The sequence below is a fragment of the Carica papaya genome, chromosome 9, assembly GCF_054855325.1.
Source record: "Carica papaya isolate Zhongbai chromosome 9, ASM5485532v1, whole genome shotgun sequence".
NCBI lineage: Eukaryota > Viridiplantae > Streptophyta > Magnoliopsida > Brassicales > Caricaceae > Carica > Carica papaya.
The window spans coordinates 34635646-34656763 of NC_142317.1; the positions used below are offsets into that span (position 1 = coordinate 34635646).

The following is a 21118-nucleotide window of genomic DNA, read 5'->3' on the forward strand; positions in this document are numbered from 1 at the left end:
AAATCGGTTAATTTAGTGTCCAAAAATGAAGAAGTGAAAGTTTTTCCAAAGTAGATTTAAAAAAGGCTTTTAGATATAAGTACATCGAGGCTTTGGAAGGTAGAGTTGTGGTTTCAAAGGTTTCTTATCAAATGCCACTTCTTGAATACTATTAAGCTCTTAATGTCATCAAACTTAGGTCTAGAGTGGGCTATCAATAAGCAAATCCAAGATGCTAAAAACGTGATACAATATTGTAATCTTGTAAAATTTATTGAATTCTGAAAGCCCAAAACTTAATACCTATCTAAATGAGCCTCTCGTGAATGATTTTGTAGGTCTTTATAACTTATGACTTCACATCTAATTATTATACATTATTAATAATGTATAAAATAATTATATTCTAAATTATTTTGTAAGTAATATTAAAATATACAAAAATAAAGGTATTAGTAAAAATTAAAATTATGAGGAGTAAAAAAGAAATCTTCTTCGTTTTTCAAATGCTTGAAAGCCACTCGTGTGAGTGCGCTGTTGACTAAGATCGTATCTTTTTTGTCCCTTTATTACCCTTTTCGCCCTCCGTGATTTCGTTTTATTACCAAAAATGCCACTTCTGATTTTTATATGTCCACTAGAAAATATTTTTAATTTTAATTTTAATTTTTTTTTTTGTTTTTTTTCAAAAACAAAACAAAACCCTCTCTCTCTCTCTCTCTCTCTCTCTCCCCACAGGATACGAAGGTAGTAAAACCCAATCAGCAAAGATCCCCATGAAAGATACCTTGAAAGCAAATCCTTTTCGGTCCGTACGCATCTTAGCATCACACATCCACGAGGCCAACTTTGACTTCGCTCACTCCTTCCCTCTATTTCCCCTTCTCTCGTATTTGGGGAGAGAACGTAGAGACAACTTAGAGGGCGGAGGAGTGAGTGGGGAGAACTGAAATAACATGTTGATTGAAGGAAGAAAAGGGTCTTCTTGTTTTCCACCATTACTGCTCGCCGTTAACCTGGCTCTTGCTTGTATTGATGGCATTATTGCTTTTCTAGCTTTTTATCAGGTTTGTTCTGTTCTATTGGTCTATTTTCTTCTTATTGCTGCTTTTTTTTGGGTCATTCAAAATTTCCTTTTGGTCAATGGGTATTGTTGATGATATTAAAAATGTAGTTATCTGATTAAGTTTGAGTTTCAAGTGGAACTTCCTATGTGGGTTTTTGATGCATTGGGATTTTTGGGAGCCTACGATGCTTACAAGAGAAAATTGCTCCGTTGATTTTTCTTTCCTGTCAATTTGGTATATGGAGATAGGTTGAAAGATGTTAAATTGTGAGTTAGTTTCAATTTGAAACTGTTATAATCATTGGAGGTTATTGAAGAGAATTAGTGACTTCAGGCAGATATGGCATTTGGTTAAACAGATTGGAAATATATTTTCTTTTTCTTTTTCTTTTAAATAGATTCTTTTGAATCTGTTCCTGAATGGAAGTTAGGATGTTATTGTTATGGTTGAGGATTTAGCTTTATCCCTTTTACTTTGCTTAATTTATACAAAAAGACAGTATTAAACTATGGTTGCTCTATATGTGAGATTCCTGCTCTTCTTTCTCTCTTTCTTGCTTATGGGGAAGAAATTCTCAAGCACTGGAGATTAGTCTCAAGAGAAAGCGACCTTCCAGTTTTGGTCTTCTCCTCCAGAATGAGAAGAATGGGTTTGGGAAGATCCTTTGTCTCTTCTCTTCGGTGTGAGAGATTTTTAGCAAAAGAAGAAATTTGGATTTACTACTTTTTTGCTCAGCCGTTTTTCTTACTCTCATTTCAACAAGAAAGAAAATGCCTATAAAATGGTCACAGCTTTGCAAAATGTATAGATATTCTGCTTGTATTTTAACAAGAAAGATTATGTATGTGATAGAGTAGTTTTGGAGGCAAATTTGTACCTTTTCTCTTCAATAATAAATTTCTGTTGAAATAAACTTAATAACAACGGTTATTGTTAAAGAATTGGGATCTCCCCTCTATTCAATTCCTAAAATCTCTAAGTTTTTCATGGTTCTCTCTGAAATCCCAAAACTTCCATCCTCTTCTTCCTCCGAAATTACTAAAAGAAAATGAAAAGATGGAGTATAAACCAAGCACTAAGTCGCAAAAAAGTATGCTAAGAAAAGTGCTATTGTTGGACCATAAAAAGGGATGAAATTTGAGAAACTTTGGATAAGAAAAAAGGTGAGAGATTAGAAAATCTTTGGAAAAGAAGAGAGGTTTTGAGATTTTAGAAACTTTTAGGAATAATTGTTACCTTTACCATAAAAGAACTGATTCTTTTTTCCTTAAAATTACTATTTCAAAATATTCAATATGTATGAAGTTACCTAAAGAAAATTTTAACCTTTGATAAAAGAATCCTACTTGCAGCATGTGTAAAGGACAATATAGAAAAATTAAAAATATTGAGTATTACTTGAGACAATCCAAAACTATATGATACTCTGTGTTAACTTTTCTTGGACTTTTTGCTCAGAATATTTATGTAAAAGTGAAAGTTTAGCAATTAATTGTAACTTTTCCAGATTTTTTCTGAGAAAAAGATTTAGTTTTTTATTGTGAAACCTTATTACATAAAAACCTTTTAAGAGATTGACCTTTCCAAAAGATTTAAATGAATTTTGTCAAAAAAATGGTAAACAAACTCTATGTATTGCATGGGAATACATCCATCTTCATATAATATGATATATAGGTACTACATATCTGAATGAGTCTAAATACTAAATTTGTCTCTATACTAATTTTTTCCTCTCTTGGTCTCTCTACTTTCAAAAAATATGTACTAATTCTTTTCTGTTAAATATTATTAACATCATTAGTGGACTTACCATGCGGTAAGAAGTTGGACACGTGACTGTTTCTGGTTGGATAAAATTTTCACATCATATGCCACGTAGTATCTGATGTGTAAAAAATGTTTTAATTTTTAATAATTTTATACATAATAAAAACAAAAATTAAAAAATTAAAAACATAAAATAAAAAAAATAAATTCTTCCAGCTTCCAAGTCTCCGCTGTCTCCTTCCTCTCTTCCCCTCATCATCTGCAAGATACACTAGGCATTTTTTTTTTGTTTTATGTCTTTAATTTTTAATTTCACATAAGAGAGAAAGGAGATGACAAAGATCTATCAATAAATTCTTCCAGCTTGCAGTACTTGACAGTGATCATGGAAGTGTAGAAACACAAAAGAAGTATGTTGATTACTTTTTTAAGTGCATTTGTCCTTTGCCTGTGTTGTGTGGTTATATGCATGTTATATAATAGATCTTCATATGTTTGGTTGTCTTCAGGAAGCTTTTTACTTGCTGCCTTTTATTTATTTCTGAACCTTGATCTCATAATTCATGTATGACTCTATGTCCTGCATTTCTGTGGGCTGGATTTAGCTGCAGATGATGTTGTATCATTATCAACTAACCACCTTCAAAGGCTCCGTCTATCCTTGCAGTTAACAACTCCTCTCAGGTGTGCTTTGCAGCCACATCATGTTTATAAATCTAATGTGAGGGGAAGAGAGCAAGGAAATGACGGAGACTGGAAGCTGGAATAATTTATTTATTTTTTATTTTTTGTCATATTAAAAAATAATTCAAACTAAACTATTTTTTATATATCAGATATCATGTGACATCTGATGTGAAAATTTACCCAATTAGAAATAACTTCGTGTCTAGCTTGCTTTCACGTGGCAAGGCCACTAACAATGTTAATGGTATTTTATGGACCAGAACTGGTACACATATTTTTTGAAAGTAGAGGAACGAAAAGAGCAAAAATTAATATTTAAACAAATTCGTGTACTAAACCAATTTAATATTTAGGGTTATTTGAATGTATGTAAGCACATGTGCACATATGCACATATATATGTTGAAGTGTTTGTGAGTTAAGCTTCTAAAAAGAACTGAACTGAACTCTAGCCTGGCTTTCTTTTCTGTATTTTTGGAAAGAAAAAGAAAGGTCATTTAAGTCAAGCTTGATTGAACTAAGATTTGGTATAGTTGTGCACTTTTTTGTTGGCAGTTTTATTGGTAAATGCACGCATTTCCACTGGCTCTCTTGAATGCCGTGGCTCCCATTGTACAAGAAAATACATCATAAGCAAGTGTCGTGTATGGTTGATATCATTGCTACCCCTGTACTATTAATGATCAAACCTTGTTATGTTTCGTAAAAATTGTATACCTTATGGTAAAGATATTTGGTTGTTTCTAATTGCAACTTACAATAGTGTTTTGAAGGTTGTGCTATTTTCTTCGTTTTTTCCAAAAGTGTAAATAAAGATACTCTCATTGCACATGCACACTTCATGGGCTTGATATATAGAATGAGAAAACACGTGATTTTAACTGGCATACTGCTTCTAATGAGACATACATTTACTCTTGCCAATTCGTGTTGCCAGTTAATAAGGATTCACTTGAGGAATTCACAACTTGGCTGCACTCGCCAAAAAGTAAGTGCCAGTTTCTTACAATGACTTCCCAACTGATTTAAGAAAATTGTTTTTCTTTTCTATCTTTTTCAAATATATACTTTGGTGATGTCTTGTGAAATTCCCGGGTTAAATTAGGAACTTGCATCTTGATCAAATCATGTCAACTTTTTGACTAGTTAAACAAACTGAAAACACTGGAAACTTCTCGTAACTCAGACAACTGAAGGTATCCTACACAAACTAAAACAAATATGACCCTTGGTCATATGGTCATAACTTCTGGCTTTACTGCACTAAGGTGAGGCAGGGATGATGTCTGATCTAGGTTTAGGAACAATATAGTAGAAAACATAGTAAGTCCTGTTTTCTTCTTTTTTTTTTGGGGGGTGGGGTGGGGGGGAGGGTGTAAGGGGGGGTAATTTCATATTTCTTTATGACACTGACCTCCTTGCCTTTTTCTTTTTGCTTTTGATGAGAGGGTAATTTCGTATTTCTTTATTTTCATAGAACTAGTCTCTTTCTTCTGTTTGAGCTGATCTCTATGCAAGAAATTTTGATATATGATAAGTTATCTGGATGTAAATATTTCCTCCTTTTGTTTACTTTCACTTTTGTTTTCAGTATAGCTGAGGTGGTTGAGTTATTCCATTTTGAGTATATTGGCTTTATTTTGATGCAATTACATGTCAAATTCCAGGTGTTTCATCTATTGATTGGCTGTTCTAATATAGGTAAGAAATTTCATTCGCATGATTCATATTGTTCAATTTTTTGCAATTTATTCTCATAAATTTCGATAGCTCTTTCTAATTCTGCACAATTAAGTACTATCTATGTATATTTGTGCAAAGCTGGAAATGGACATTGTAGAGGTGGTGGGGGTGGTGGAGGGTTGCATATTGCCAATGGTCCGTGTCTCTCCCATTACTATTTTTTTTAAAATCTTTAAGAAAGAGAAGCTTTATTAGAATAAGAGAGAAAAATAAATACAGAAAGAATTACATAAGATACAATGAAAAGCACATGAATGAAAATACTCTAAGACATAGAAAAAATGGGTTCTCAGTTTGCATGAAGCTTTTAGATGGCTATATAGGAGCATCTCCCATGGCTTTTGGTCCTTAATGTAGAAAGAAATGTAACTCTATCCCCCAATTCATGAAAACAGTAAAAAAAAATTCTGCAACTCTTTCCAGCCAAATCACCCACAATGATGCAAATATTGCCCCTTTCCGTATGGGCTTGGCTCCCTTTCGTACCCCTTCTCCATGAAATCATTAACCCTTAAGCCCTCAACCATGGGAGGGACAACCCATCTGGGACCAAATAAATCAATGGGTTTGGTCCACAACTTCCATAGAATCTTACAATGTAAGAGAAGATGTGGATGTGTCTCTCCTTTTCAGTAACACACAAATATCAAGAGACAGTGCTTATTGAGGCTTATGGACTTGTAACATTTTATTGGCGTTAAGCCTTTGACTGATAGCTGTCCGTGTAAAAAATATAATCTTTCAAAGAACATATGCTCTTGAAGTATGTTTATAATACGGAAGTATCTAGAGATTGGATTTCGTATGAGGTGATCGAAGGATTTGCAGGAGTACAAAGTCTGAGGGTTCTAGGGTCCAAATACTAGTGTCAGTTGATTTGCAATCTGAATTGGTCCCAGTAGGATCGGTAAGAGTTGCATTTCAGAAACCTCCCTTTCCGTTAGGTTTCAATTAAAATAAAGGTTCCAGGCTATTCTTCCATTTGAGATGGATATGAAACAGGATATTCGTGCATCGAGTCTAGAGGATAATGAAACAACTGGGGAAATTGTGTGCCAATGGTTGCCCCCAAACCATATGTCTTCCCAAAACACAGCTTTAGAGCCATCTCTCACTTGTAGTTTGGTTAAAGGGAAGGAACAATGGTTGAGCTTGGAGACAGCTTTCCAGAGACTGATGTGGCATACGGATCTTCTTGCTATGGTATCCCATCCATCCCTTCCATCCTCATGAATACTGTTGATCACCCTGTATCATAAAAGTTTGGTTCCCGTTGAAAGTATTGAAGTCATTTAGCTAATACAGGTCTTGATCTAAGATTCCCAATTCCTAATCCCCATGAACTCTTAGACTGACGACACACTTTCTACCTCACCAAGTGATCTCAATTTCCCTACTACTCCAGATAAATTATATTTGGAGGCGAACAATGAGCTACACTGTTAGTGTAAAACATTCAGTTTGAAAGAAATGATAGGACTCGCACATCAATAGATGGTGGTAGTATTGAATTTCTTGATACTATCATAGTGTGAGAGTATTTTCTTTTCAAGAATCTTGGGCAATAGGAGAAGAGAAAGCTTATTTCTCTTATCTTCCATTTGTTTTTAGGGTTATTTGGAAGGAAAGAACAGAAGAATTATGATTGCTATTCTTTTGACAGAGGGATATTTGCTTTTGGACCTTGTTTTTCGCTTAAGGGCCTTCACTCAAATGTATTGAAGATTCTCTCATTCTCTTAGTACTTGGGCTATACGCCCTTGGCACTCTTCAGTGAAATTTTCTTTTCTTCCCCCCAAAAAATGGCTCATTAAGAGAAAATTCATCAATCTCTTAAGTTTAGATAGGAATTTTACTTTCCTGAAGCAAAATCTTCTCCATTTCTTCTTCTTCTTCGTCTTTCCTTTTAATGGAAAAAGAAGTATTTTTAGATAAAGAAAAGAGGGTTGGAGAGTAAAAGTACCACCTAAGAAATAGGTACTGCCACCAATTGTAGAAACTATCTCCCACATCTACATATAAAGGAAACCACAATAGATAAGGACAATAAACTGAACTGTATTGTCTATACGTGTAGGAAATTAGTTTGGTTATTTTGTTCACAAATCAACTTCCCACTCAAAGACGTGCTTGTCCTCAGGTGCAAAAGTCAGATGGCAGAAAGAGATGAGGCTAATTATCTACTCTGCTGCATTCACTGCCAAAAATCTAGCCCAAAGAACAAGAATTTTTCATTACTTGCAAATACAAGATACTTTCATTGCTTGGCAAGCCACGGAAGATGGAATTATGTTGAAGATTTATTCATTAATAGTCAGTGCATCAAGGGGAATGAAGATATGAGAGATCATGCCAGGGGTTTCTTTCAACATTTGTATGAGGAGACTGTGAGTAATAGACCAAGGCTGGATAATCTTCATTTCAAGCAGTTGAGTGAGAATAACAGAGATGACCTCAAACATGAGTTCATGGAAGAAGAGATTCTTGAAGGACTCAAAGAATGCAATGGTGACAAGGCACCGGGTCCTAATGTTTTTAATATGCGATTCTTGCAGGATTTTTGGAAAATTTAAGAGAAGACTTGTGTGCTGTTTTAAAGGAGTTTTATGAATCTAACACTTTTGTGAAATCTCTCAACTAAACTTTTTCGATTCTCATTTCTAAGGTGAAAGGTAATAAAGATATCAAAAAATTTCGACCTATCAGTTTATTGGGATGCATCTATAAATTAATCTCTAAATTGTTGGCTAGACGTCTTACTAAGGTGCTTGGGGAGAGCCAACATGCATTCGTAGAAGGGAGACAGATTCTTGATGTGGTGAAGGTGGCTAACGAGGTGGTGGATGATTTGGTTAGCAGCAAAAGAGATGGTATACTAATTAAATTAGACATGGAGAAGACATATGATTGTGTGAATTGGGAGTTTGTGGAGTACATACTGAGGAGGTTGGGTTTTGAAGTGGGGGAGATGGGTGACGAGTTGCATTGGTACCGTGCATCACAATCAATATAACTTCCAACCGTATTGAGAAAACTCTCTCTCACAATCAATATAACTTCCAACCATATTGAGAAAACTCTCTCTCTCTCTCTCGTTCTCTCTTTCTCTCTTTCTCTCTTGTCTTCTTCACCTTGTTTTCGGTTCCAGGCCAACAGCAGTTGGCTGTTGGCCAGAGAAATGGTTTTTCTTCATGTCAGGTTCTTTTTCTAGGAGATTCCTGATCATCGAATGAAAATCCTTTGACATAATGCTGGTATGAGAAAAGATTGATGGTGTCAGTGTTTGCTAAAATGGCAGAGGATTTCGTTCAGCTGTTGTCTCTATGAGAGTGGGGTGGGTTGGCTGATTATTGTTTTTTGGTGTAGTTCTATTTGGAAAATGGCGTAGATTCGTGGATTTGGGGATGTTGGTAAGGGACCATGCAACTTGGGAGACTTTAGGCATCGACTGGGGTGGCAGATTCTTAGTTGTCATAGAGAGGACTGGTGATAGGCAGCGGAGGATCCATAGTCCTGAGTGGCAGGAAGCGAGTGAGTGGTGGCAGATGATGTCAGCAGTTTGTGGGGTTGTGTGCAGAAAACTGGGTCCCCTGCATAACTTCTTGAATTATTTTCCATGTATCCAGCTCTTTTTCCCAAATTTACTCTTAGCAACTACAATGTTCAAAGCAGGATGTTGTCAAAAGGATCTAGTTATGGTTTTGCTGACTGCAAAATCCAGTAAACTTTTAGAAGGTGACCCAACTGAGTGATAAGGGCCCTAACAGAGAAAAATTGTTCAATGGAGGTTAAGGGCTCGCTTGCTAGTATAAGGAGATTAAGGACTCACTAGTAGAGAATCCTTCAGTCTCTTAAGTTTTGGAAGAACTCTATTTTTTTAATGACAAAATCTGCCCCATTTCCCTTGCTAGAATTGTGTACAATATACTTCTTAGAATAAGATTCAATTATAAAACTACCACCTAGAAAAAGTAACTCCCAAATCCCAATGACAGAAGAAACTCTCACATATCTAAGGACAAAATATACTACAGCAGATAAAGAAAGTAAACTGAAACTACACTCTCTGCTGATTTGCAGGAAAATTAGTGTTTCTTTGTCTTGCTTCCATGTGTCAACTCTAATAGACCACCTCCCAAAGGGATACCTAAGGCTGCTGAGTATCCTCATTTGTTTGGCAATTGGTTTGTAACATCAAATCTTTACCAGCTTACAAGCAGATATATATTATGGACGAACCAACAGTAAGGTACTGTCCAAAAGTCACATAGTAAATGTTAGATATTATCAATAAGTTGCTTCTGGAGTGGATTATTAAGGTGGATCTTTTTGTATCAGAGTTAACAAATTTCCACCGTGGAGTGTGAAAGGAAAAATAGAACGATTTTCATTCACATCATACAGTCTGATCAAGTATACTCCTACAAAAACTAACATTATTTAGTTTTTCATTCTCATCATACAGTAGAGCTCTATCATTATTTGCAAGAATGCTATATTTCTAGTTGACTCTTAGATGCAAAAGAAGTTTGTATATTTAACTTCACAGTCTTCAGATTGTTGCATAGTAATTTTATGTATGTGAAAAAAGTTGTAGACTTTAGATGTTCAGATTTTGATAGTTAGCAGATACTGTGTTATACGGACACATAATAATTGCCTTCAAAATAAAGAGATTGCATGGGATTTGGGTGTACTTTAGATTGATAAAGCATTGACTTCACTGGTGTTTTGGCTTAGCATCCATTCTTGTGGTTCGTATATAGTGCTGAAGAAAAATAGCAATTAAAGACTTGCATATATTGACATTATGAGTCTAGGATGTCAAAGATCCTGAAGTTTTAGCAGGAGATAAGTATAAATATAAGTAGACATAATTGCCTTCAAGCTATAAAAATTCATACGGTCCAGGTATACTTATCCTTTAGATTCACAAAGCATTCACGTTACTGGTGTGTGGGGCTTACCTTCTTTATCCTAAACTATTGAATGTGTACTTCTCTCAAAGAAAAAAAAAAACTATTGACTGTGACAAATTCTCACATCTAGATGAGACAAACTTTTAGCTGATGAAGAAGCATGTGGTCTAGTAGTTTTCTTAAATAGTGCTGAAAGAAAATTGCCATTAAAGATTTAAATATATTGACTTAAGAATGAGAAAGATCCTGAAATTTTAGCATGTGATAATTGTTGCTCTCTTTTGATTGGATCTCTTCAGTGCTGTGTGGTCTTATCTCTACAGATAATATTATGATAATTGGAGCTTCATTACAGGACGACCACTAATATAAACGGAACTTCTGAATTTTGCTTTGACATGGCAGGTTATTTCATTTATTTTCTGTTAACTCCTGCTGCTACCTGCAAAGCATGGCTATGCTGGTTTTACTCGTGCGGTTTTATTGTAATGGGTATATCTCTTGCTTCTACTAGTCATTTGGAATGATAGCAGGAGCTCTGCAAATTGTTTTTCCTCTGCCTCTGTTTCTCAGAGAGTGGAATAATTGGGCAGATTGTGCTTTTGCAGCCTTCCCCAGAATTCTATTTTTTGCAGCATTCCTTCTGCTATTGTCATTCTGGTATGTTTTCTGCTTTTTAATTTTAGAGTCCAATTACATATCTTGGAATGCTTATAATAACAACAGAAATATGGCATCTGCAAAAGCTTCTCTACATAATCCATATAATAGCGAATGCCAAGTGTTTAAGGCTTCATACAGAATTTAATGTTTCAACAGGGATGGACAAAGAGTCAAGTCAAGTCCAATCAAAGTAGTTCTTATTTAAAGAGACCACATTTCTACTACCGTCGCTAAAGAACCTTGAAATTGGATTATTGCACATATAAAATGTATCTGATCCTAGTGCAGTGAGTTTTCTGCAAGTTTTATTAACTTCGATTTTTCCTTCTTTTATTAATTTGAAACTGAAGTAATTACCTCATAGTTTTGTTGATTCAGAAATAGCAGAAGGCAGGAATTAAGAGGGAACAAACTTCCACCAAAAAATTAAAGAAAAAGAAGCACAACCATGAACTATGTTGAAGCTTTATATTGGATATTTTCTTTTCAGGATAAGAGACCTTGTGGATTGTAGTACTATGATTATTCAATTACTCATAGTCGTGTCGTTTACAAGTCGATCCTATTACCATTTTAATCTTATTAGAAATTGGGAGGAAACTGATATAGGAGTAAAGCTTGAATGTCTCCGTGGAATATAATACCACATTTTGCATTTTTTTTTCCTGTATTGCCTTTTCCAAGTTAAGGAAAGGAATTCTTAGTTTCTTAATTTTTCCTTGTACATTAGAAAACAATTTGATATATTCAACAGCTACCCTTGTTTCTACCAGCCTTTTTTTTTTTTTTCTTATTATAGGGTTGACCTTTGCCATCAGGCTGATCATGAAGATGAAGAGGATGATGACCCCAGTTTTCTAGAAGCTTTGCTGAAGAAGTCGCTAAATAGGCCAAGTTCATCAAGTGCTGATAGTCACAGAATATGCTTTCCTTTCCGATCAGTTCATGTTGGAAGCCGTCAGAAAATAGTGATTTTGGTATGCCGTGATAATTTTATCTTTTTCTCATGCAGTTTTGGTTTCCTTCTGAAATATATACACATGCGCATTTTTGTAACCTGAAAGAATGAGGAATATACATGTGACTATCTATATGTTGATGATGGAAGGCCAGCACCTTTGTGAACATATAGGTACATACATGCATATCCTTTATTCTCTCAAATTATAAATATGTACATCTATGGATATATTCTTTTTTGTGTATGTATTCAGAATACAAATGTCGCTATATGTATATACACACATTGATTAACTCTTAACTCGGTGAGCAGGTAACTGTTATACTTGTTCTTCTGATGATGACATTTGCTATGCTAATCTGGGTTGGGATGGGAAGTAATTCTATTGATTCATCAACCATAGAGCAGGTATGGGCTTTTGAATAACAGTAATATTTTGATTCATCCTTGAACATTGTGTCTTATCAATTTTTATTTTTTATTTTTTGAAAAAAAAAAGTATGGTGTGTATCGAATGATAGTATTATTTTGATGATTCATCCTTGAACATTGTGTCTTTTCAATTTTTATTCTTTTTTTTTTAAATAAAAAGTATGGTGTATCATTAATTACAAGCTCCAACAGGTGTCAATGCATGTACAAAAATTTTATAATTCAAGTAGAATGTCAATAAGATTCCTAAAATGCAAAGAATTGACCCATAATAAAAAAAATCCAAAGTTTAGAACCATCCATCTCAAACTCTATCAAAATCTGCTTCTACTCCCTCAAAAACTTTCTTATTTTTTTCTTTCCACACAACCCAAAAAATAACAAAAAGAATGAGACCCCCTTGTTTCTTCCCATCGTTAATACCTTTTCAAGCCCAAATCTCATCTCTTACATTACTCGCTATTACCCAACTGATTTCCAATAACCCCTTATACCATGGTTCATAACTTATACACCAGTGGACACCACAGTAAGATATGATTACAATAGTCTTCCGCGCCCTTACGTAGGAAACATCCCTCATCTGCCTCTTTTCATAATCTTTCCTCCCAAATTTATTCATACTGAGTCCTTTCTTTTGTTATAACTATTACATCCATGGTATAAAGTTTGTAAAGTTATAATCTCATCTACCACATCCTTCTCCATGAGTTTTGGGGCATCTCGACCAAATTTCAAGAAAGAATATTGTGGCTCATTCTGCCATGAACTTTTGTGAAAACCATACTGCATCAAGTTATCTCGTGCATATTCAGCTTAAAACTTCTTGTCAATTGATCTCGAATGAGGTTATCATCAGATCATTATAGTCTAGTTTTTACTATAAACAGATACCTTGTCTTAATTATCTTGACTTTAGAATGTTGAAGTGCGCTCACTGCAGGGAATCAATCTAGTAATTTAGGTACATCTGTCAACAAAAACATTTGCTGGATTAGGTTAAAATATCATGCAGATTCTGAATCTTCAACATAATTTTGAAAATTTGTCAAGCTGTATTACCATGACTATAATCTCTTGCAGGTCTACATAAATCTTTTTGCGATTGCTATACTGTTATTAGGAGGAGCATTAGCTTGCTATGGTGAGCAACTACTATTTGACCTCTCTTTTATTCTGTTTATTCTCTCTGTGTTTCAGTAATTTTGCAAACCGGTGCAAGAAAAAAATCTGCATGAGTTGGGAGATCAGCTACTATAGATTTTCCATAAATTATGTAGGAGTCAAGTTCTATACAAGCATTACAGACTTTCCTAGTTTCACTAGAAATAATTAGATCTAAATTTTCTTTTATTAATTCTAAAAATATGCATCATTTTCATTTCCTTAGTACTAGTAGCTTTTTTTTTAAAAAAAGGTACTAATAGCTTTCTTGCTGCAAGAGGTTAGTTCTTTTATTCCTCTTTTCTGCAAGGACTAAGTTATTTCTACTTCTTGCCTCTGGGCTATGTTATTGGAACTAAGGTGCGAGTATTTGGTATGAGTATGGATTTCAGTGTTTAGCTACAATCTATAGTCAAAAGACATATAATCTTGGTCAGCAACAGTCTAAATTCCAGGCATGGGTATTTGGATTTGTTTGGTTTAAAAACTATTATCTAATGTAACCATATAGAAATAGAAGAAAATATAATATACATAACTACAGCCTTTAGTTCAGAAACATAGCAGTTTCATGTGAATGAAAATGAATTTGAAGAAAAATTAATGGTAATTGGTAATGCATAATTGATTTGAGTATTAACTATAAAAAAGTACTAGTTTTAACATTAAGAACTTATAGTCCCCATTTCTCTGTTCTTCCTTAACTTCTAACATGTCAAGTATTTGATATAAATGCCAGAACAACACCAGTGTCCATAGATACCTTAGATATTAATCCATTTGAATTAGTTCAAGGTTAATTTAAATGCTTTATATATTCCTTTTTATTCATCCTTAAATTATTTGTAGGTATTGACATCTAGTGTGCCAACTAGCCCATCTACATGGTTGTTCTGTCTCAAACAGCATTAGAGCAAGGTTAATTTGGATAAGACATAGCAGAGGCGAGCATAACCACCCTAGCAACGGTCATAAATTCTTGAAGGCTCTTTGAGCAGTAATGCAGAAATCAACAGTCTGCATTTAAAAACTAGCGACAAGTTGTGAAAGACAAGTTTGAGGAGATATGTGGAATGCTGGCTGGAAATATGAATACAAACATCAATTAAGGTAGGCTGCACCGGAGATTGTGCTTGTAACTAACTTGTCTATTGACATGTTCCCACACGTTAGCATCCAGCCACCAATGTATGGTCAGAAGATGAATACGGCGGATATATATATTATTGACGAGGGGTAAAGCTTTTCAGGGAAATGGTTACACTCTTAAAGTTGATATTCATAAGTTTTATAGAGTTTTAGGTATTGAGTCTTTTCTTGTTTGGGTCTATGAGGTAGAATAGGTGCTTAGATCTTTTATATTAGGGACGTACTTGAAGAAAAAAAAAGCTTAGTTGGTTACCTATAGACTCAAAAGGAGGTGTTTGTGCTTGGTGGGTTGAACACAAAGAAATCATCTGAGGTAAGGAAAAACATTAATAGCTAACTTGGTTCAAGATGAAAAAGTTGCTTTAAATTAGTCTTTACCCCTTGATTATGAACAAATATTATTTCAACAATACTAAACTTGTTCTCAAAGTAGAAGATTAGTAATGTAACACACTGAAGAATTTTTTACGACATAACTGCAAATTTCAACTTATTTGAAACAGATGAACAGCGAGCAGCATGTTATGTTAGTGATCTGAGTTTCATTATCCAAGAATAAATCATATTGCAAAAACTTGGGATAGTTGATGAGCACCATCATATTGCCCCCGCAGCCAAAAGAGTAATAAATCAGCTGTTAGTTAGGGGTCAAATCTGAAGGCAAACTATTGGTGGTTCCTCATCCAATACAAATGCTGAAGAGGACAAACCAGTTCCAACAGCCCCTATGTAAATATTGTTTACTACAAATTGAGGTGTCAGTAATGCAACCAGGAAACAACTATTGGAGTTAAAAATAAGTATACCATGAAAAGTCCCCAGAGGATTCTTTGACTTCAGATAATCCCGAGAATTTTTGCTGTTGAATTGATTGATTTATTTTTTTTTTATATCCTGTCAATTGAGACCCTTTTTTTATTTGTTATTGAAGCAACTGTTATGTTCCAATTCAGTCTAGATGCTCCATAACATTTTTTGGGCTAGCATAGTTTTTGATCGGAACATCTTAACACCCACTATTAACAACTGCATTTTTAGCAGTGGGTCCATGATTCATATTTTAAAATTGAGATTTGTCTTCTGTAAGGGGCAGAAAGAGCGCCAAACTTGAGGCAGACTTGTTAGGTGGAATGATAAAAAGATTCCTGTGGTTCAGTTTGTATTGACTTAAATTTCATCGGTCATTGTTTTCGCCAAAAGGTTTTGCCATGTCATCATTTTCAGAATGTTTAGTTCCTCTCCTTCTGAGTGTAGACTTTAAAACTGAAAGGTATGGAAGCTACCTACGTCCTAAAAAGTAACTTGGGTCCAGGGAAACAAAATGACTAAAGAAATCATGTTGGTTATATTTTTAGTAGTGAACCTTTCAAATTGGCTAGAAACTGAACTGAATGCCTGGACTTCAAAATATGGAAGATGCAAATGTGATGGTACAACTGCTTGAAAGTTATTAATCAGTGGTTATTATTACCATCTGGTATCCAGCAATTAAACCTAACATATCTATTTTAAGTATGACGAGAAATGAAAATAGTTTAATGTTTGAACTATGGACGTAGTACTTCAGTCTGTTTGGTAGGTACTTATAAGGCGTTTCTGGTTTATGGCTTCAACAGTGGAACATGACTTAAATTGTGGTGCATCTACTGATGTCAGCATGAATTAAATCTGCCAAAAAGATGAGCTGTTAGTAAGAAAGTACATTATGTCCATTGCATGCTCCAACTTAGTTGGACATGTTGAAATGCACAGATTTCTGGTAAGTTACTCCAGTTCCCAGTCTTTTTTATCTAATTTGTTTGACCAACATTTTTACCTTCATTTCTGGTATTTTAAGAGAAAAATAGGAAAGATCATAAAAGGGCACCAAGCAGATTCCACCCATGTACATAACTATTTTTTTTTAGATAAAGGAGAGTGCAATATTAAAGAGGCTCTAAAGGGATGCAACATGTATAAAAAATTCACAACTCTCTCACAGAGAAGAGACCAAACAGACCAACAAGAGCAAATTTGTCTAGAAGGGGATGGCCTTTAGACAAAATTACATGGGCCTTAAGCCGATCCTCTTGAATGAAGGCAAATGAGAATGTGATACTCTCGAAGGTTCTATTGTTCCTCTATTCCTAAGTGACCCAAAAGGTAGAGGAATAAGGGATGAAGATATGCCGAACTGATTGGCCATCACAATAAACTACAGTTCTGCTCTTCACTTTTACCGTATATGCCAGAGAAAAGCCATCAAAACTTTGTGACCTTACTAAGGAATTCTTAGGAGACTAACACTTTGCCTTTAATGTCCTTCACAAATTAGAGCCTGCTGTCTTTCAACATGATCAAGATGCCACCAGCCACCCCTTTTTGCATGGAAGATCAAACAACCTAACATCATTCACAGCCCACATTGATTTATTAATTTCATGACCGGACAAAATCGATTCTCCCAGAACCTCTTTCCCCCTTACTCCATGATAAGGCTGCATGTTGTGTACACGGCCGAGAATTTTCTCCACCACCAATCTGCACCTTTGCCCTTAAGGGATATCATTATTCTTCTACAATTCTTTTCTGTTCCCAGAGCTGCAAGAATCTTCCTCTATCATTCCTACCCAGAGACAAGGTCAGGAGTCGATCTTCTGTCTTTTGTCTTTGACTTCAGAGGTTCACAAAATTCCCTGAAGAACCAATGTATTTCTAGGTTAAAAGAAAAAGGCTGTGAAATCTTCAAAACCATTTTCTGTGATGCCAAGGATACCCAATTTATCCTCAAGCAGGATGTCGGACGATTTCCATTCAATAACTGGGAGTTTTTTTTTGTTGTTGCTGGCAGCATAACTGCTACCAAGAACTAGGCTGGCTGCAGCAGGGGATCAGATGAGTGAGAGGCTGTTAGAGTCTTTCTCTCTTGGATGGAAAATTTTTCATTTGTTTTTCATCTCTAACACAGTTATCTATTCTTAGGAATCACACTCTTAATAATCCAATTCTAATTGGCAATGCCACTCGCAAAAATAGGAATTGCAGTGGAGATAGAATATACATGGCCTCCTTTAAATCTTCCCATGAAGAAAAGTATGACAGTTAAAACAAAGGAAACAAAACATAACCTTTGGTCTCTGGATTAGAAAAATTAAATATAATGCCCCACTAATCATTATCTCCAGTGGTCTAGAAAATGGCATGAGGAATACCAATCGTAAGCTAGCAGCTCATCATGAATGAACCCATGTGTCAGCCACTTGATGCCCAAAAGGTTAATGGAGAAATCCCAAAGCGTTCTCCACTCTAAGCACTTGATGGTATGGGATCCTTAAACTCAAAGTGTGCATTTAGTCAGTTTATAAAACTCAGAACCGACCCCATTCTTGTAGCCTGTTAAAAGCATCAGCAAGCGGAACTAATAAGAGGCAGAGCAGAGTATAGAATTGATACACTTAACTGCTTCCTTGTTATAAGGATTATATCTTCCCCCATTTATTATATTGATGCATCATGCTGAGCAACCACTTAGTAGAAGTCACAAGTAAATAGGTGAGGTGCCACCTATGGGGTTTCTCCAGCCATTAGAAGTTTCAAACTAGAGTTGTTTGGAAGCTGTTTAAGTATTCAATAAATTTTGAAACAAGATAGTAGTTGTTTATGTATGCTTCTCTATGCTGCTCGACTTTCCAATATCGTATGCATGGAACAATTTTAGAAAATATGAAATTTTTAATGAAATCACATGAACATACATAGTTAAATTGTTTCATTTTGTTGACAGGTTTATTTTTCTCCGGTTTACTCTTTTCCACATTAAGATGTTTTGCTATGGGCTTGACTGTCACTTGGCACTTAATATACAGGATATATGTTATGCCGAAAAATGAAGAAAGTTAGATCCGACAGAGCTTCCTCAGAGACTTGGAAGGTTATTTTTGCTATATCCTTTAGTTACATTGCTCCTCCTTGGTTAATGGTACTAATGTTGTTTAGAACATCTCTAGAAACCTGTTACATCCGGGACATCTTTCTCTATGTATTCATGCATTAGGTGGTTGTTCTTTTCATATTGATATTATCATCATTTGCATTGTTTATAATCACATTATCATAATTTTCTGACTTATGTTGTGTCCAGGTTGCAGGCTTGGCTGTAGTCTGTGTTGTGTGCTTCACTTCTAGTGCTTTAATAGACCTCCTAACTGATATTTCTGTATGTATTTGTTGGCCATTTTTTTTTTCTGTTTTATACTTTTCATCTGTGGTTTGTTTACTGTTGTATCCTTAATCATTTTTATTTTTTCCAACTTTCATGTTATTTTTGCAATTGTAGGTGCTTTATCACTGGAATCAACTGAAAAGCAATGGTCTTTATACGTCTCTTTTACTGATTTTATACTATTTTATAGGTATTGATACAACTTTACTTTTCAATTTTCAGTTGTCTGCAACAATAAACTGTGATAGAGTTCATGATATGCCTTATCTGGATACGAAGAGTTTTTTTTTTTTTGGACTTTTAGGGTTATGTTCGGAAAAAATCCAGAAGTAATGTTGAGTTTATTTAAAATCCTGCCTTAATTCAATTAAGAGCGGGTGCGAATTGTGGTTTGATTATGCAAAATTGATTTAATATGAAATTTCATGTGGAATTGGAATTTGTGATCTGTTTCCAACATAGCCTAAAAATCAATACACAAATTTTGCTAATGTTGTAGCCTTACTAGATGGTCATGGAACCATGAGTCTAATCTCTTTGGAGAAGTTATGAGGAATTAAATTTTTTGTGTACTTTATTACTTCCTTAAAAGATTTGGGTTATATTTGTCGAAATTAATTGGGATAAATCATGACAGTTGTCCAATAACAGCTGTGACAATTCCTTCTTTTTCCTAGTTTTTTTATCATAGAAATAGTTTGGGTTTTAACTACTTTATTTTGATTATATAAGTTCCCAAAATGTTTTTCTAGGTTCTTCACTACCCTCAGCATTTGTATTATGGATCATGAGAGAATTGCCACCCTTAGTATTAGCTAACACACAAGAAGAATCAAGAACGATAACTTTCGTCAGTGATAATTCAGCAGTGGTACATCGTCCTCGGCTCTGGACTACAGCTACCAGCTCACAAAATCAGGTTTGTGTTCTTTTTTATCTTTCAAATCACATTTAGGTTTTTTCATGTCTATATTTTCTTTAAAAAATATTTTAGCTACTTGAATGTTTTAAGCTCCCGAAGTAATCTTGTAAGCCTTTGCACTTATAGTCCGTTTTTTTCAATTCCTAATACCATTAATTTCTTATCCCTTTCTTTTTAATTAGTTAATATCCTTGATTGCGGAGTTGGATTATAACATGTCTTCGTGTATATACATCTATTCCTTTACTATCAATTCCTCGAATATAATTTTTAATTTTTATTTCTTTTGGTAGGAATTATAATTTCATCTCCAACAAATTCAAAATAGGAGCAGATTGATTCAAGTATGAAAATTGTTATTCAATTTGCACATAAAAACATCCTAATAATTATATTAGAATCGACTGGAATTACATATGAAGTTAACTAAAGAAGCCCTTATTGAAAAGGAAAATGGTGGGGGAGGAGAGATCTTGTTGTATTTTGTATTTATTTTCTGAATATATGATTGGAGATTCCCGTATGTTATAAGATCTATTTTATCTATTATATCATCTCTAAGGATCCATTTGAAATCATTATGTTCAAATGGGCAAAAGTTCGAGAGGATAGTTTTTGTTGCTTTAGACTAGAGCTTCCTTATCATCATCCTAGGTGTGAGTAATTCAGTAACTGTTACATTACTTTTGGTTCAAAACTTATCCTATTTTCATTCAATTTATAGATTTTAATTATTTGATATTAGCGGTTAATCATAATTTTTGCATTCATTTTATAATTAAATCACATAAACAAACTAATTTGAATTGGTTATGGAATTGACTTGGAGTTAGAATTTCTATCGTCTCTGTATCATTAAAATTTCTATTGTATTTGTGTTTGTATTCTCATTCTATTCTATAGAATTAGAATATGGATGAAATTCGTTGTTTACAGCTTTCTCACTCGTCTGTTAAGGGATTAAGCATGGAGTAGATTTTGTAGGAGAAAAAAGGAAAATGCCATTGACCAAAGGTTATAATAAAGCAGGTGTCCAGAGGGAGTCCTATCTAGCTTCATAACCTGCCAAATACTTGAAAACCAAGTGGAGGTGTTTAAAAAGAGCTGAGAAGACTTTGGAAGGAAAGCTGATGTCTTACCACATTCTTGACAAAGACAGGCAGATTAAAGCCGTAAGGTTTTGCCATGAATGGCCGTGTTTTTGACCTTAGAACGTGTAAATAGAAAAAAAGAAAAAGCTAAATGGGTTCTGGTTTTCTTCTTCTTTCCTTACTAAATTCTCTAGTTATATGAAGCTGTTCAGATGATATTTTATAACTATAGATTACTTCAGAGCTGTTATTGACCAATGATCGATCACATATATCTGTAGACTACTTTTCTCTTGGTTGCATTTTGTGTTTTTATTCAGTCTGAGATTAGTTCTTTAATAGTGAGCTGAAAACCCAGTTTGTTGTTACT

General features: G+C 34.5%; 1 protein-coding gene across 8 annotated transcripts; it reads left to right on the top strand.

The window, feature by feature from the left end:
- The first annotated feature begins 673 nt into the window (after positions 1–673).
- On the top strand, positions 674–21050 carry CAND3 (tobamovirus multiplication protein). Of its 8 annotated transcripts, none has more exons than XM_088210683.1 (13): positions 674–1046; positions 4441–4491; positions 5171–5204; positions 10571–10657; positions 10759–10825; positions 11628–11805; positions 12102–12197; positions 13305–13365; positions 18380–18444; positions 18655–18729; positions 18850–18925; positions 19488–19654; positions 20594–21050. In XM_088210683.1, exons 1-13 carry the CDS (start codon positions 936–938, stop codon positions 20630–20632), a joined length of 1107 nt encoding a protein of 368 aa, XP_088066809.1. In that variant the 5' UTR covers positions 674–935; the 3' UTR covers positions 20633–21050. The 8 variants fall into 8 exon arrangements, with proteins under 8 accessions (XP_088066809.1, XP_088066812.1, XP_088066813.1 ...); XM_088210686.1 differs by having other exon boundaries at positions 675–1046; positions 20615–21050; XM_088210687.1 differs by having other exon boundaries at positions 675–1046; positions 20633–21050.
- Positions 21051–21118: the final 68 nt, after the last annotated feature.